This window comes from Lampris incognitus, chromosome 10, assembly GCF_029633865.1.
Source record: "Lampris incognitus isolate fLamInc1 chromosome 10, fLamInc1.hap2, whole genome shotgun sequence".
Classification (NCBI taxonomy): domain Eukaryota; kingdom Metazoa; phylum Chordata; class Actinopteri; order Lampriformes; family Lampridae; genus Lampris; species Lampris incognitus.
Genome location: NC_079220.1, coordinates 20,191,454 through 20,206,239, shown reverse-complemented (window position 1 = coordinate 20,206,239; position 14,786 = coordinate 20,191,454). Strand labels below are relative to the sequence as shown.

At 44.1% G+C, this 14,786-nt stretch overlaps 1 protein-coding gene across 1 annotated transcript; it reads left to right on the top strand.

The window, feature by feature from the left end:
* The first annotated feature begins 11,308 nt into the window (after positions 1-11,308).
* Positions 11,309-14,558, top strand: LOC130119051 (ADP-ribosylation factor-like protein 4D). Its single transcript, XM_056287436.1, has 3 exons — positions 11,309-11,452; positions 12,179-12,901; positions 13,443-14,558. The coding sequence occupies exons 2-3, from the start codon at positions 12,458-12,460 to the stop codon at positions 13,605-13,607; spliced, it is 609 nt and encodes a 202-aa protein (XP_056143411.1). The 5' UTR covers positions 11,309-11,452; positions 12,179-12,457; the 3' UTR covers positions 13,608-14,558.
* Positions 14,559-14,786: the final 228 nt, after the last annotated feature.

Sequence of the window (14,786 nt, the reverse complement as noted above, 5' to 3'; positions counted from 1 at the left end):
AGTGCTGTCTATTTAATACTTCGTGGAGTTTTTCAGTTACTTGATTACTCATGATGTGGCTTTGTCAGCACATTTGAGCTATTAAACGTAGTATTCTGAGTATTTGCAGTCAAGTCCTGTATTTAAATGTAATAATATTACTGACATCACTGGAAAGCAGACCAAATAAATTTAAATGTCTTAAGCCCCTTTCACACTGGCCAAAAACCTGCTAGCACTCGCCTTTGGTCAATGTAACATTGACCACCAAAGGCGGATGTTAGCAGGTTTTTTGGCCAGTGTGAAAGGAGTATTACAAGCATGTATTTTTATGTACCTGTATTAAACTGTGCACAAAAAAAACAAAAAAAAATTAAAAAGAAAAAACAAAACACACACACACAAAACTTTCCATACTATGTAAATATGAATATGGCAGAGTCTGCGCAGAATCAGATGAAAGTGACCCGTTTGCTTTTGCACTTCCTAGATATTGATGGCAGGATGCTACAGCCTGTTAAACCAGCACAGGAAACTAGCTTGACCCCAGGCAGGGTGTCGCATGTCCCTGCTCACTCTCCAGTCACCCCTTCTGTTGTTCAATAATGAATCAGATGAAGTGCTTTGTCCGTTCAGCTCTGAGAGAATATTTTAATCAAATGAACATGTCACTTTGATCTTGAAAGAGAAGTGTCGCTGATTTCAACTGATTTCAACAGTTATTTCCACCCCAAAGCCTCAACAAGCCTGTACTGCTGCCATGGCCTGAAATCCCAGGAACCATAGTAGGCTTTAACAATTAAGATGATGTTTCCAAGTCCCTTGAAGATATTTGAAGAGCTGTGTTACACAAACCATTTGCAAACTAGCTATTGGGGTTTGGCATTGCAACCTCGAATACCCTTTTCAAATCAGTTCTGCTTCTGAAGGCCTATTGTTAGGAAAACTGTGTATTGTGAACACCAGAAAAATGCTAATCTGACTTAGAGAATATCCAGGTTAGCTTCTACTTTAATGTGACTAATGGACAAAGCCAATCACATCTAGGATTGGATGAAGTTCAATGAACGTTATACACTAAGACATGTAGAGTGAGTTTTGAGCAATAGTTCAGCGAGTATGGTGGCCATGGGAGCTAAATCTGTGAGGATCCCAAGTCTCACAATTGCTAACTAAAGCCTTATGCGTACACACTTTGTAACTCAACTGATGGTCAAATCCTGTTTATTACTTCAATTGACAAGTCGTCATCATCATCATTGGAGGCCACTTGGGGTCGAGTATGACTGTCCTCCCTCTGGGTCCCTCTGGGTCCTCAGGTGGGCATAAAGTCTGATCCTGGAGCTGCATAATGGGAGGATGCCTGCGTGTTACAGCTTTTTACGTGGAGTGGCTGATGCACCTGCAGCCACCACACGGTCCTTGGCAGGGGGTGGCCAGAGTCCAATGACATGGAGAACCAAGGCGATTGGGGACCACCCTCTGTTGCAGCCTTCATCCACCTTCACTGCCATTGTGACCTGGAGACATCTTCCACCAGCTCCACCGTTCGTTGAGGTATTTGTTGGATCACGCTTCATCTGGAACATCCCCCTTGACTTATCCGCCTTGGGTGAACCTACCAGGAGCAAACTCCAGATGGCATAGCTCTTGGGATCATTAGTACACGCAAGCTTCTCCACCATGCCAAGGTGGCAATCCAGGAGAAGAATTGACAATTACAAAATCGTTTATAAGGTGATAGATCCTACAAACCATAAGCGGTGGTAGGTATGTTGTGTACCTGCTGCTTGTCTGTCATCATTCTGCGGTCCAGAACGGTCTGACGGCGTCTGGCTTCCCAGTGCATAGCCGACATCCTGCCCACACCTGTAATGGGGACAGAAGATACATATTGTTTAATGAAATAACCATCACAATGTTGTCCTTACTTTTGAGATAACACAGTTTAGATTGGAAAAAATTAAAGTCAATATTAGCAGAGCGACCATACTCTCAGGGGTGTCACACTGCTATTACAGACCGGGCCTTTAACAGTAGAATAACAATCACTTTCTGTTCATGGTTAATTTATTGCCATGGTTCTTTAGCCCAGTGTTTTAGGACGAGATGAGTGCTGATTTTATAATCTTGAGGCTATTTCACTGTATGTGCTGTATATGTTGGTTAACAGATCCAGGGCCAGTATATAACAAGGCTGACATCTAAAGAGTAATCAGTCCACAAACCAGTTGTGACCTCTCTCCTTATCAGGGTGTTGGGGTAGTGTTACGGTCTATTCCATTGCCTACCAACATGGGGATCCCCAGTTCGAATCCCCGTTTTACCTCCGGCTTGGTCGGGCGTCCCTACAGACACAACTGGCCCTGTCTGCGGGTGGGAAGCTGGATGTGGATATGTGTCCTGGTTGCTGCACTAGCGCCTCCTCTGGTCGGTCGGGGCACATGTTCGGGGGAGGGGTAACTGGGAGGAATAGTGTGATCCTCCCACGCATCATGTCCCCCTGGTGAAACTCCTCACTGTCAGGTGACAAGAAGCCGCTGGTGACTCCACATGTATCGGAGGAGGCATGTGGTAGTCTGCAGCCTTCCCCGGATCGGCAAATGGGGTGAGCAGCGACTGGGACGACTCGGAAGAGTGGGGTAATTGGCCAAATACAATTGGGGAGAAAAAGGGGGGGGGGGGGACAACATTTGTGACCTCTCTCCTTATCACTGTTATGTACCTTTAGCAGGGTTAGCTTGTAGCTTGCCAAAATTCCTATGTCATCAACATGAGGCTCCACTGAAATTCTAACTCACAAGGACAAATGCACGCATGGCTGTTTAAGAAAGCTGTGGTGGCCGTCGGTGAATGAAGCACTAGCCTCAAATGAACTCTCCATGCAAATATTCATGAAGTGAAGTGGCTGAAGTGCTGTGCCCTGCATTTTCGGTGCTGAATTGCAAATGAATCATATTCTGATGCTTTTATAACTCAGATGCAAAAGGCTGCTTCCATGGCACCTTAATGCAGATGCAAGCTCTGCTGACACTTATGTGGGCACTTTGAATTGGATAATTTCATACACAGTCAGCATTGATAAACATCCCTGGCCAAGGTTTTAGAAAATATGGCATTTGGCAAATTAATTCCGTTCATACACAGTATTGGTCTCTTCAGGAAGTTTTGCTCCAGTTTAGAGCTCTTCATGACACTATTGTGGTGATGAATGTACTGTTTTTAGTGGTTGGTGCAGGAAAATCATGTTGTTGTTGGGTTTTTTTTTCTTTTCATTTCCCTAGATGTTATTGCATATTTTGAAATTGTTCATCATTTTCTACTACCTCTGAGTCTTAAACGTTCCTCCCAGCCAAGGACAGAAACACCTCTGTAGCTACTGTGGAGTCCTGATCATCACCGGCACAAGTCGCGATATCACACAGGAGTCCTGGATCAGCGGCGACGGCTGACCCAAAGTTTTGGTGAAGCAACTTCTATTGTACCAATATGTTGAGTCTGTCTTTAAATAGGTTAGTGGTGAAGCTTGGTGAATAAATGGTGTTGCATTGTAGCTTATGAGATTTCCTGCAAGTGTAATGTGAGTTGTAGCCACCTAAAACCTTTTGACATGCACACTTCCTCTGTTTCAGACGGTCAGCAGGTAAAAATTATCTGGGGACTATTTAAAACGAAAACAAAAACAAGCCTAACCTGACACATCACCTATGATATGATAAATTCTGTAATGTGATATATGCTAAACATCCATTACTGTCAATGGCTGGTGTTGAAACCAATGCTGTGTCATTCTTTTTAGCATTTTCAAGCAAGGTGCGTGAAGGTAATACGTAAAGTTTGTTGGCACGGCGGGTAAGCTAAATGCACAAAGTTATAATCTATATTGTAAGTTTTAACACTGACGCAAGACATTACAATAACCTTTTTTGTTGCCACATATCCGTAGAACCAGTTAACCAATTCCTGTAGAAAAATGTATGAATCAATTGAAATAATCTGAAAACGCATTTTTTTGAAGGATTGACAGAGTTTGTGCTGATGACTAACAACAGAAGCGATTGTCTCATGAATGGTGAAAAAGCAAAACCAACATCTTTCACTCACATCAGCTCCGCTCCGCTGGCTGCAGTCCCTTTGGAAGACTTTTGCAGGTTGCGCAATGTCTTTCTCTTTATCTCTCTCTCCCTCTCTCTCCCCCTCCTCCCTGTTTGTGCTTATCTCTCCCTCTTCCTCTCCCTTTTCCCCCAACCTCTCTCTGTCTTGTTGATTTTCTCCTTGCCTCTCCCCCTTTCTATCTCTTTCTTTCTTTCTCCCTCCGAGTCTCTGTTCTACTTATGCTTCCCCCTCCCTCTCTCTCCCTCTCTCTCCCTCCCGTCTCTCTCTCTCTCCTAGGTAATTCTGGCCTTGTTAAATCAAGTTACCAGGCAACATGATATGCTCCATGGTTTGTTTATCCTGAAAGAAAAGAGAAGGGTAAGGTGGATAAATCATTGCTCACTACCTCCAGCTCATTAAGAAATGTCTGTGTATGCGTATGCATGTATGTATGTGTGTGTGTGTGTGTATACACATATATACATATACATATACGTATACATATACATATATATATATATCATGCCATAAGAAATAGGCTTGTTCTGTCTCAAAGAATTTACTTGACTCACTGGATTATACTATATATATATATATATATATATATATATATATATATATATATATACGCGTGTGTGTGTGTGTGTGTGTGTGTGTGTGTGTGTGTGTGTGTGTGTGTGTGTGTGTGTGTGAGTACATGCTCTACTTTATTTAGCGGTTTAACACATTTTCTTAACCAAACTGGCTATGATGACTTAGACTTAGACTGCTTTTATTGTCATTGCCTCATATGCATGTTTCATACATACAAGGGAACAAAATTATGTTTCACAAGGACTTCAGTGTCACATAAAAACAAATAACACACAATAAATATTTTTTTAAAAAGTGCATTTAAAACAAAATTACTTCACAGACCTAAACAATCACAAACACACCGGACATGGACAGTGAGTAAGATGGTCAAAAAGTCATTTTGTGGAAGGTCTAAGTGTTCAGGTTGTTGAGGAACCTCACAGCCTGAGGAATAAAATTATAGTATAGTCTGGTGGAGGGGGCACGGATGCTCTGGTACCTCCTGCCAGAGGGTAGGAGGGTGAAGTGGATGTGGGAAGGGTGGGTGGGGTCCTTCACGATGCTGAGAGCCTTCCGGGTGCACCGTGCATTAAAGATGGTCTGGATGGATGGGAGAGCAGTTCCTATGATCTTTCCAGGCGTCTTCACCATCTGCTGTAGGGATTTGCTGTCGGAGGCCTTGCAATTCCCATGCCAGACAGTGATACAGTTGGTCAGAATGCTCTCTATGGTGCCTCTGTAGGATGTGATGAGGATGGGTAAGGGGAGACGCCTTCTTCAGACACCGGAGGAAGTGAAGACGCTGCTGAGCTTTCTTAGAGAGTGCAGTGGCATGTGAGAACCAGGAGAGGTCCTCTGTGATGTGAACTCCCAGGAACTTAACACTGCTGACTCTCTCCACGTCCATACCATTGATAGTCAGAGGGGTATGGTGGGCGTTGGTCTTTCTAAAGTCAATAATGACCTCCTTGGTTTTTCCTATATTTAGGGAGAGGTTGTTTTTGCACCTCATCACCAGTTGATCCACCTCCCCTGTGTATGATGATTCATCGTTGTTGCTGATGAGACCTACCACTGTGGTATCATCAGCAAAATTTATAATGAGGTTGGAGGTGGATGATGCTGTGCAGTCATGAGTCAGCAGGGTGAACAAGAGCAGACTGAGCACACAGCCATGTGGAGCACCGGTGCTCAGTGTGATGGTGCTGGAGGTGATCTTGTCAATTTGCACTGACTGTGGCCTCCCCGTGAGGAAGTCCAGCACCCAGTTGCAGAGGGAGGTGTTGAGGCCCAGCTGGCTCAGCTTTTCGATCAGTTGTTGTGGTATGATTGTGTTAAAAGCTGAGCTGAATTCAATGAACAACATCCTCACATAGCTGATCATTCTCTCCAAGTGGGACAGGGCTGGATGAAGCACAGAGGTTATGGCATCTTCTGTGGAGCAGTGAGCATGGTATGCAAACTGGAGAGGGTCCAGAGTGGAGGGGAGGCTGGACTTGATGTGCTTCATGACCAGCCTCTCAAAGCACTTCATGATGATGTGAGTCAGTGCAATGGGGCGGTAGTCATTGTGGCAGGACACAGAGGACTGCTTTGGCACTGGTATGATGGTAGTAGACTTGAAACATGTGGGGATGACTGCCTGGGACAGCGAGATGTTGAAGATGTCAGCAAGGACATATGCCAGCTTCTCAGCACAGTCTCTGATGGCTCGGCCTGGGATTCTGTCTGGACCCACAGCTTTGTGTGGGTTGACTCTGGAAAGTGTCTTTCCCAAGTCATCTGTGGTCACCTGCAGAATGACTACTCAACAATACAAATGCCAAAACCTTCAAGTGAAAGGAGGTTACTACAGTAATACAAAAGTTAGCATAAAACTGGTAGGTAGCAGGTTATAATCCACAGACTGCCCAGGGAAGTTTGGTCAGGGTAACTTAATGAAGAGCCCTCCCACAGTAATGACTGCTGGATTGCCTTTGAGCAAGGCAATTAACCCCCTAACTGCTCCAGCGGAGCCATTCGGTGACCATTAGAATAAGACTGAACAGTGGCTTTACTGGGAATCCCCCAGGGTGGAATGTGCACAGTTTTAGCATTATTCAGTGACAGGTTTCTGAGAAATGCCATATGGGCTCAATTAACCTGCCCTGGACACTTGAGGGGTTAAGATAAGTCAGCACATTACTTCTGGGTAAACCTCAAGCAAATAAAACCTGCTTTAAACTTGAATAAAATGGCCAATAACTATGACAGGACTTAAACACATTTTTCAGAAGATACTTCAGACTCGGTCGTTATCTGAGTGTGTCTAAGCAAACAGACACACTCAGATACACAAATCTGATATTTCAGAGTTTATATCCATCTGGTTGAAATGTGGAGCTATATGCAATCATTTGCTGGGGCTTTTCCCTGTAAACGCCATGATGTGATGATGTTATCTGAGTGGGTCTGACATGTGGTGGCAAAGGTACTACGAGACGTGATGCCGTTTTACTCACAAAGGAACATGGGCTGTGTCCTCTGAATGCCATGTCACTTCACCGAGAGGAGAGTTTCATTCAGAGCTCCTGGTGGTGGTGCCGTTAGTGAATATATATTTTTGGGCCCGGGTGGCCCAGTGGGAGTTAAACTGCTAACCCTGCCATAACTAGTGCCATGTCTCGCCCCTCTCGTGTCGTTCTTCACGTGTTTTAATACTGTTCAGCTGAAGGAGAAATGTGGGGTCTTTGAAGGCAAAATACCACCTTGAGTTTATCGCGGCCATTACTCCTTCTGCCAGCAGAGGGCGGCAGTGTGCTGTATAAGAAGGCGAGGAGAAGCAGTATCATTGGCCTCCACTATGAGCTAATGCTTAAACCGGTTTTGCAAAGATCAGGAATGGTGGCAGGCAACTTTGATGAGAAGCTAAATAAAAACCCCTCGTCCATGCTACAGTTAATTGGTGTCTTACTATGGTGCGATGAACTTCAGCAGATTTGTTTGTTTGTTTGTTTGTTTGTTTGTTTGTTTGTTTGTTTGTTTGTTTTCAAAGCAGTGCTCCACTTTTAACATTCAGTTTGTCTCTCCTTGCAAGGTGGCCAGATTTCCTCCTAACTAAAAGGTCTCGAGATTAGCAGTCTTTCGGTTCATGCAAAGCCAAATGTCCTGTTTATGTCTCCTTGAACAGGAAGCCAAGCCCGTACCTGCTGCCAACAGTAAGCCGCTCTGGAGAAGTATTTCGGTTACATACCAATATCCATACCTAAATGGCTGCACTATCCATTGCAATTAATGCACATCAGTACAAAATAAGGTTTGAACAAACTGAGCCAATAAACACCAGCTCAAAAAAAAAAAGAAAAGAAAAGTTTATGGCACTATATGTAGATGAGACTATAATGAGACGTTTTGTTCAAACAGGACATTAGCGAAGAGACTAACAGTTATATGTTTCAAATGTTTACTGACATGTGGTATATAAATGGTACCATTATTTGTGCACCTGCCCTGCTTGCCCTTGTGGGTTGTCAATGTTACTGGAAAACTACATGGGCAGGAATGAGAGAGAGGGACATTTATTGGGCTTAATGATGCAACAGCACATCTTCTCTATCTGCACATTCACAGCACATTTTCAATCTATGCACTCTTGTTTGCGTGTGTGCGTGCACACGTGTGCACGATTTCTTTTACTGGTCTCATCCCCTGGCATGGATAACGGGATCACTCTCATTCCCTCTCTCTCTCTCTCTCTCTCTCTCTCTCTCTCTCTCTCTCTCTCTCTCTCTCTCTCTCTCTCTCTCTCTCTCTCTCTCTCTCTCTCTCTCTCTCTCTCTCTCATTCTTTTCTTCTGCTCCTCTGTCATGCATAAACACACAGCAGTGCACACATATTAATCACCCACACAGAACAGACACACACACCTCACACAAATAAATAACACCACTGCAAACAGCAGGCGCCGTGCTATCTGCCCTTTGCTCCCATGACACTGATATAATCTGAGCAATTTACAAATGCGTGCCACCGCCTGCTCTATAACTCGCCTTGTATCAGTGTCGTCCTATTCAAAACATAAGACAGATAGCCGTCTTTAATCTGGTTTTCACTGACGGCTCGGACAGAGCTGTGCACAATGTGACAATTAGACGTGCCAATCCACCTTGATTAATAAACAAGGGCTGCTGTCACAGCAAATGCTTTCTAATACTGTATTTTCAGGTTGGGTTGACATCTCAATGATGTGAGGAACAAATATTTCGCTTTCTACATATGGTATCGACGTGTCTGTTTTGGCCACAGTCCATAAGTGGAAGTGGAATAAGATGTCTGAGTAGTGCAGTATGTCAGCGGTCTGGATTGGTCATTGATTCGACTGAAATGGCAATACCTCCTGTAAGTTCTGCAAGTTCAACTCTGCCATGCTGTTATGGCTTCATATAGCTGCTGGCCTTGGGTTTATCGCGGCCAGGTGGTGTTATTCAGACTCCTCAATAAACAATTTCATTTAATCATCCAGAGCAAATCCCAATCGCTATTCCCGAGGGCAATAGCGGACAAAGATTGTTGACACCGCATCCGTTTTTACACACAGAGGACAGAGACGAAGACAGTCAGGCTGGCTCCAGTATATAGGTCATCACTTGTCACCTCCACACGCGTGCGTGCGCACACACACAGATGTGTATGCACACACACACACACACACAATAACAGACACATTCACATACACACACATACAAACACACAACCCTACACATGTACATGGACAAGCATCCAAGTTGTTATCACTAGTGCCAGCGTTCAAGGAAAGAACTACAAGGACTTTTACCATGCAAATCTACACAACTGGCCCATTATGTCAGAGATGGCCCGCAGTCTCTGACATTATTCTGACATTATGTCAGAGATTGCACAGGTCATCGCAGGACAATCTCTGACATAATGTCAGTGATTGTCCTGCCATGACCTATTGCTCTAGAGTAGGCAAAACAAGTGTGTGTTAGTCTGCGGGTTTGAACTCGTAACGGGGTTGAAGAACTTTTTTTTTTTACATCCATTCTAATCTTGAGGGACTCGGGTTTTGTTTCTCTATCTTGTGTAGTGTTGGGAATCCTACATTTACTACTTTACTACTACTACTACTACTACTACTACTGCTACTACTACTACTACTACTACTGCTGCTGCTACTACTGCTGCTGCTACTACTACTACTTTACTACTACTACTACTACTGCTGCTGCTGCTACTACTACTACTGCTGCTGCTGCTACTACTACTACTACTTTACTACTACTACTACTACTACTACTACTGCTGCTGCTGGTACTACTACTACTACTGCTGGTGCTACTACTACTACTGCTGCTGCTACTACTACTACTTTACTACTACTACTGCTACTACTACTACTACTTTACTACTACTACTACTACTGCTGCTGCTGCTGCTACTACTACTACTACTTTACTACTACTACTACTACTACTACTACTACTGCTGCTGCTGCTGCTACTACTACTTTACTACTACTACTACTACTGCTGCTGCTGCTGCTACTACTACTACTTTACTACTACTACTACTACTACTGCTGCTGCTGCTACTACTACTTTACTACTACTACTACTACTACTTTACTACTACTACTGCTGCTGCTACTACTGCTACTACTGCTACTACTACTTTACTACTACTACTACTACTACTGCTGCTGCTACTACTGCTACTACTTTACTACTACTACTACTGCTGCTGCTGCTACAACTACTTTACTACTACTACTACTACTACTACTGCTGCTGCTGCTACTACTACTTTACTACTACTACTACTGCTGCTGCTGCTACTACTACTACTACTGCTGCTGCTACTACTACTACTACTACTGCTGCTGCTACTATTACTACTACTACTACTACTACTACTGCTGCTACTACTACTACTACTACTGCTGCTACTATTACTACTACTACTACTACTGCTACTATTACTACTACTACTGCTGCTACTATTACTACTACTACTACTGCTGCTGCGACTATTACTACTACTACTACTACTACTACTACTACTACTACTGCTACTGCTGCTACTACTACTACTACTACTGCTGCTGCTGCTGCCCAGGCTTTGGAACAAACACATGGCATCGTGTGGCTGGACCAGACCTCGGTGGTGTTTGACCAATGCCATTTGATTTGTTGGGGAAACGGCTTCAGTTTGTTTGCAGGTCGTTGTGTAAAATGAGCATTAATCTTTCCTGAGCTGAAGCGGCCTTCGTCAGGTGTCTGTTTTGTCTTGTCTTTGCACGCCATCCAAACGCATGATAAACATATAATAAATTAGCAGCTTTGATAGCGTAAAAAAATGTAACGTTCTACTTGTGCAACGTTTCATTTCAATGAAACGTGACTTACAGCGAACGCCGTCCCGTTTGTCTCAAATCAGAAGTTTCACTTGTAATCGGGTGAAGTTGCCGCTCTTTGGGACAAATTCACTGTATTACGAAAGCGTGCGTGTATAAATATAGCACCGCTTTCCTTCGGCTATCCCCCCCCCCCCGCTCGCTCTCTCGCTCGCCCTCTCGCTCGCTCTCTCGTTACGTCACCTGTGGGGGTTGGCTGTGTGCTCTTTGGGCCCTCCCTCTCCGCCACACGCACACATTGAGCCTGTGAGAGCGGCTTGGTGCGTATCGCAGGTCTTCCTCTCCTCCCCCGTCGGGATTTGCTTTCCGCAGCTCGGATCTCTTGCTTAATAACCTGCACACAAACTGAAATAATGTCGACTGTTGCTTGTGGTTCGCGTTCGCCGACAGGTGAGAGGCATTTTGTTTTTAGAAAATAGTTTTGGAGAAAATAACGTTGCTTTTGACAGTTGAATTCGGTCGTAATGGGACACGACGCGATTTGATTTGATTTTGTTACCTGCGAGAGGTTTCTCGGTCCCACTCTGGCAGACTTTCTCAAGCAAGACTGAAAATGTACCCATGCGCTGAAACTTCACATTTAACACGTCCGTGTTTTGTTGAGTCGTATTGTATTTGACGGGCCAAAACAAAACAAAACACAAAAGGCAGTAAACAAGCGTTGCGCGACTTTCGGCCTCAGTTCGCTGCCGTTCAGTCTTGTTTTTCCAGTTCTGTACGTGGACACATCTAGAAAAAACAAAAAAGCCATCCTGTCGGTCATACCTGCGCTGCCGACGGAACGGATAAAGTGCTCGCTAAACTAGCGCACGCAAAAAAGTACCCACTCATTTTTGACACTTTTTGTAGTGTTCGCTCCATACGCAACTCCCGCTTTAAATTCGTGGCTATTCATGTATTAGTTTTCCTTTTTCGATTAATTTTACGTTAAAAGGTACAAAATATTTTAAGTACACAGCAATTCGACCTGTACTCTTCACTTTAAAGTGAGATAGTGGAGATTTAACATTGATGTTTATGTCTGCTGCGCAGCCCAATCTCGGCTAATTCCCCACAGCCTTGGTGGCCTCGTTAAACCGGCACACTCATGTGTTTCTCTGCTCCCTGCTCCCTCAGGTCCCTGGTGACTTGCAGCGCCTGTGTGTCTACTGACTCGCCTGCTACCTCCGCCTTTGAAGTGGGGGGCCGAGGTGAGAACATCCTCCCACTTTAGAGCCTTCCTCTCCCTCATCTTTCCCCACCGTCTCCAGTACTTTTCACTGCCAAGGACATCAAAAAACGTGGGGGGGAGTCAACTAACAGGGAACCCCGAGTGCTAACTTAGAAAGCCAAAGGAATTCTCTTTCAAAGACCCACATAACGGCTTGACAAGCACAAGTACGTCACTAACCAAACATGGGAAACCAGTTAACAGAAATGGCCCCCAACAGCCCCTTCCTCCCGAACTTCCAGTCCCTTCACGTGGTGGTGATCGGTTTAGACTCTGCGGGGAAAACCGCCCTCCTCTACAGACTCAAACTGCAGGAGTTTGTTGAGACAATCCCAACCAAGGGCTTCAACATGGAGCGCATCAAAGTGTCCATGGGCAACTCCAAAGCCAACATGACGAGTTTCCAGGTGTGGGACGTCGGTGGTCAGGAAAAACTCAGGCCCCTCTGGAAGTCGTACACCCGACGGACAGATGGGCTGGTCTTTGTTGTGGACGCAGCGGAGGCGGAGCGCATGGAGGAAGCAAAGGTGGAGCTCCATCGTATCTCCCGGTCGGCAGAGAATCAAGGGGTTCCTGTGCTGGTTCTGGCCAATAAACAGGACTTGGATGGAGCCTTGTCAGTCCTAGAGGTCTGTACACTCAATTATTTAGTGGACAGCAGTTAAACCTACTGCATGTGCACCAGCAGAATATGTTTAAAATCCTAGATTGACAACATTCCAGTAATTCATATTAAGGAGTTAAAGGGTCCCTTATTGCATAAAACTAGTCTATAGATGCTGAATGCTCTTACTTATCAGCCATATTTACCCTGCACAGTAAGCACGGCTACAAACACCAGCTCATAAGCTTTGCCACAAAAGTTCCTCTCTACATAAACGATGGTGATGATTCTGTCAGCAGATTCATCACCATCAGTATCAGATGATCATAATTACATATTTTTTTTAAATGTACTTTCGGGTCCATTTTATTCCTCCTAAGATGGCTGTTGTCTGTCCTGAGGTGTATCCGATAGCTTTCGTTTAAACAAATTAGAATAATAAGCCAGTAAATCAAAAGGTAGTCAATAAGAGGGAGACTTTATAAGCCAAATTAGAACATTTGAATAGGGTCAAATTGGTAAAAGTGCCAACGTTATAACTCAGTCTACTCTTTAATGTGTTTCAGGTGGAGAAGTCCCTAGCCCTTCATGAGCTGAGCTCATCCACACTGCACCACACTCAGGGATGTTCTGCTCTGGACGGTCAGGGGCTCCAGCCTGGCCTGGAGAGACTCTACGAGATGATCCTGAAGAGGAAGAAGATGCTTCGACACAGCAAGAAGAAGAGATGAAAAGGAGATATCCAGAGTTTAGCAGGTGTCTGCCTCTGTTGAATTAAAACTTGTCCAACGGACTTATGTGGGTCCTTGCTTGACATTCTTGAAACTTTAGTGGATGGAAGCTGATGAGGAAAAAGGGTTTGTTTCAAAGACTGCAAGTTGGGATATTCCCAACTATCTCTAACTACTGCGATGTTTAACCCTTTGGTTATGGTGCTCCAAATTGGAGCCATGCTACATTGGTATGCTACCATGCTGCCCGCACCCTCATACACGGGCAATTTTAGGTATTCGGCACCCTTCTTCTCATCAACCCCCCCAGTCTTTGAAGGAGCTTGGTGGTGATATGGAGCAGCTCAGAGAGAAAGAGAAACACAGATCTGTGCAATAGACTGTTGGTCACTGTCAATACTGCACTCACTCTTATGTTGAAGGATATTTTGTACTACCGAGTACCTTGTGAACATCTGCTTTGATGTAATGGACCATGGCGCCAGCACAAATTGGTCTAGCTTGAACATTGTTCCTGTTCCAATGGCATATAGCAGTTTCTTTCACCAAGTTTAGATGTTACACTTAATTGCATGGATGTTCACCCAAATACCTGCTTGGGATTATTAAGACAACACTTTTGTTGATCAAAAGAGGAATATTGTAAAATTTTCTTCATGGGTTTGAAATGCACAGTGTTCAGTTTTGGTGTGGCTTTGGGACTTGAGCGAAGGTGTGGCATTTTGATATAATTGCAAAACATGATGTTCCCAGATAGGAGAAAAACAACCCAGGAGGCTGCTATCTCTAACCATGAAAGATTTTTTTCCTTTTTTTTTCACTTTTTTTTTTCAAGTTCAGTGTTTTTAGGGATTGGTTGGTTTATTGGTGAAGATGTTACTATAAGAAGTCATTTTAAATTGTGTATATATGTTTTTGTAAGACTTACACAAATAAATTATTGAACAACTTTGGCATTATCATTCTTAAATCTGTTTCTGTGTTTTGTGGTTCTTCTTCACTGCCTAAGTGCCATTGCTTGGGTTGGGCCCCCTCCAGAAGACATTTGTATTACCAAGAGGAGATCAGAGAAATCATTATCACCACAGATTTTAGCTGGATGTCCGTGTTGGTAATTTTCTCCAGGTATCCTAGCAGAAGATCTGCCTGGACCGACGTACTGTATTAGGAGTTGGCTCT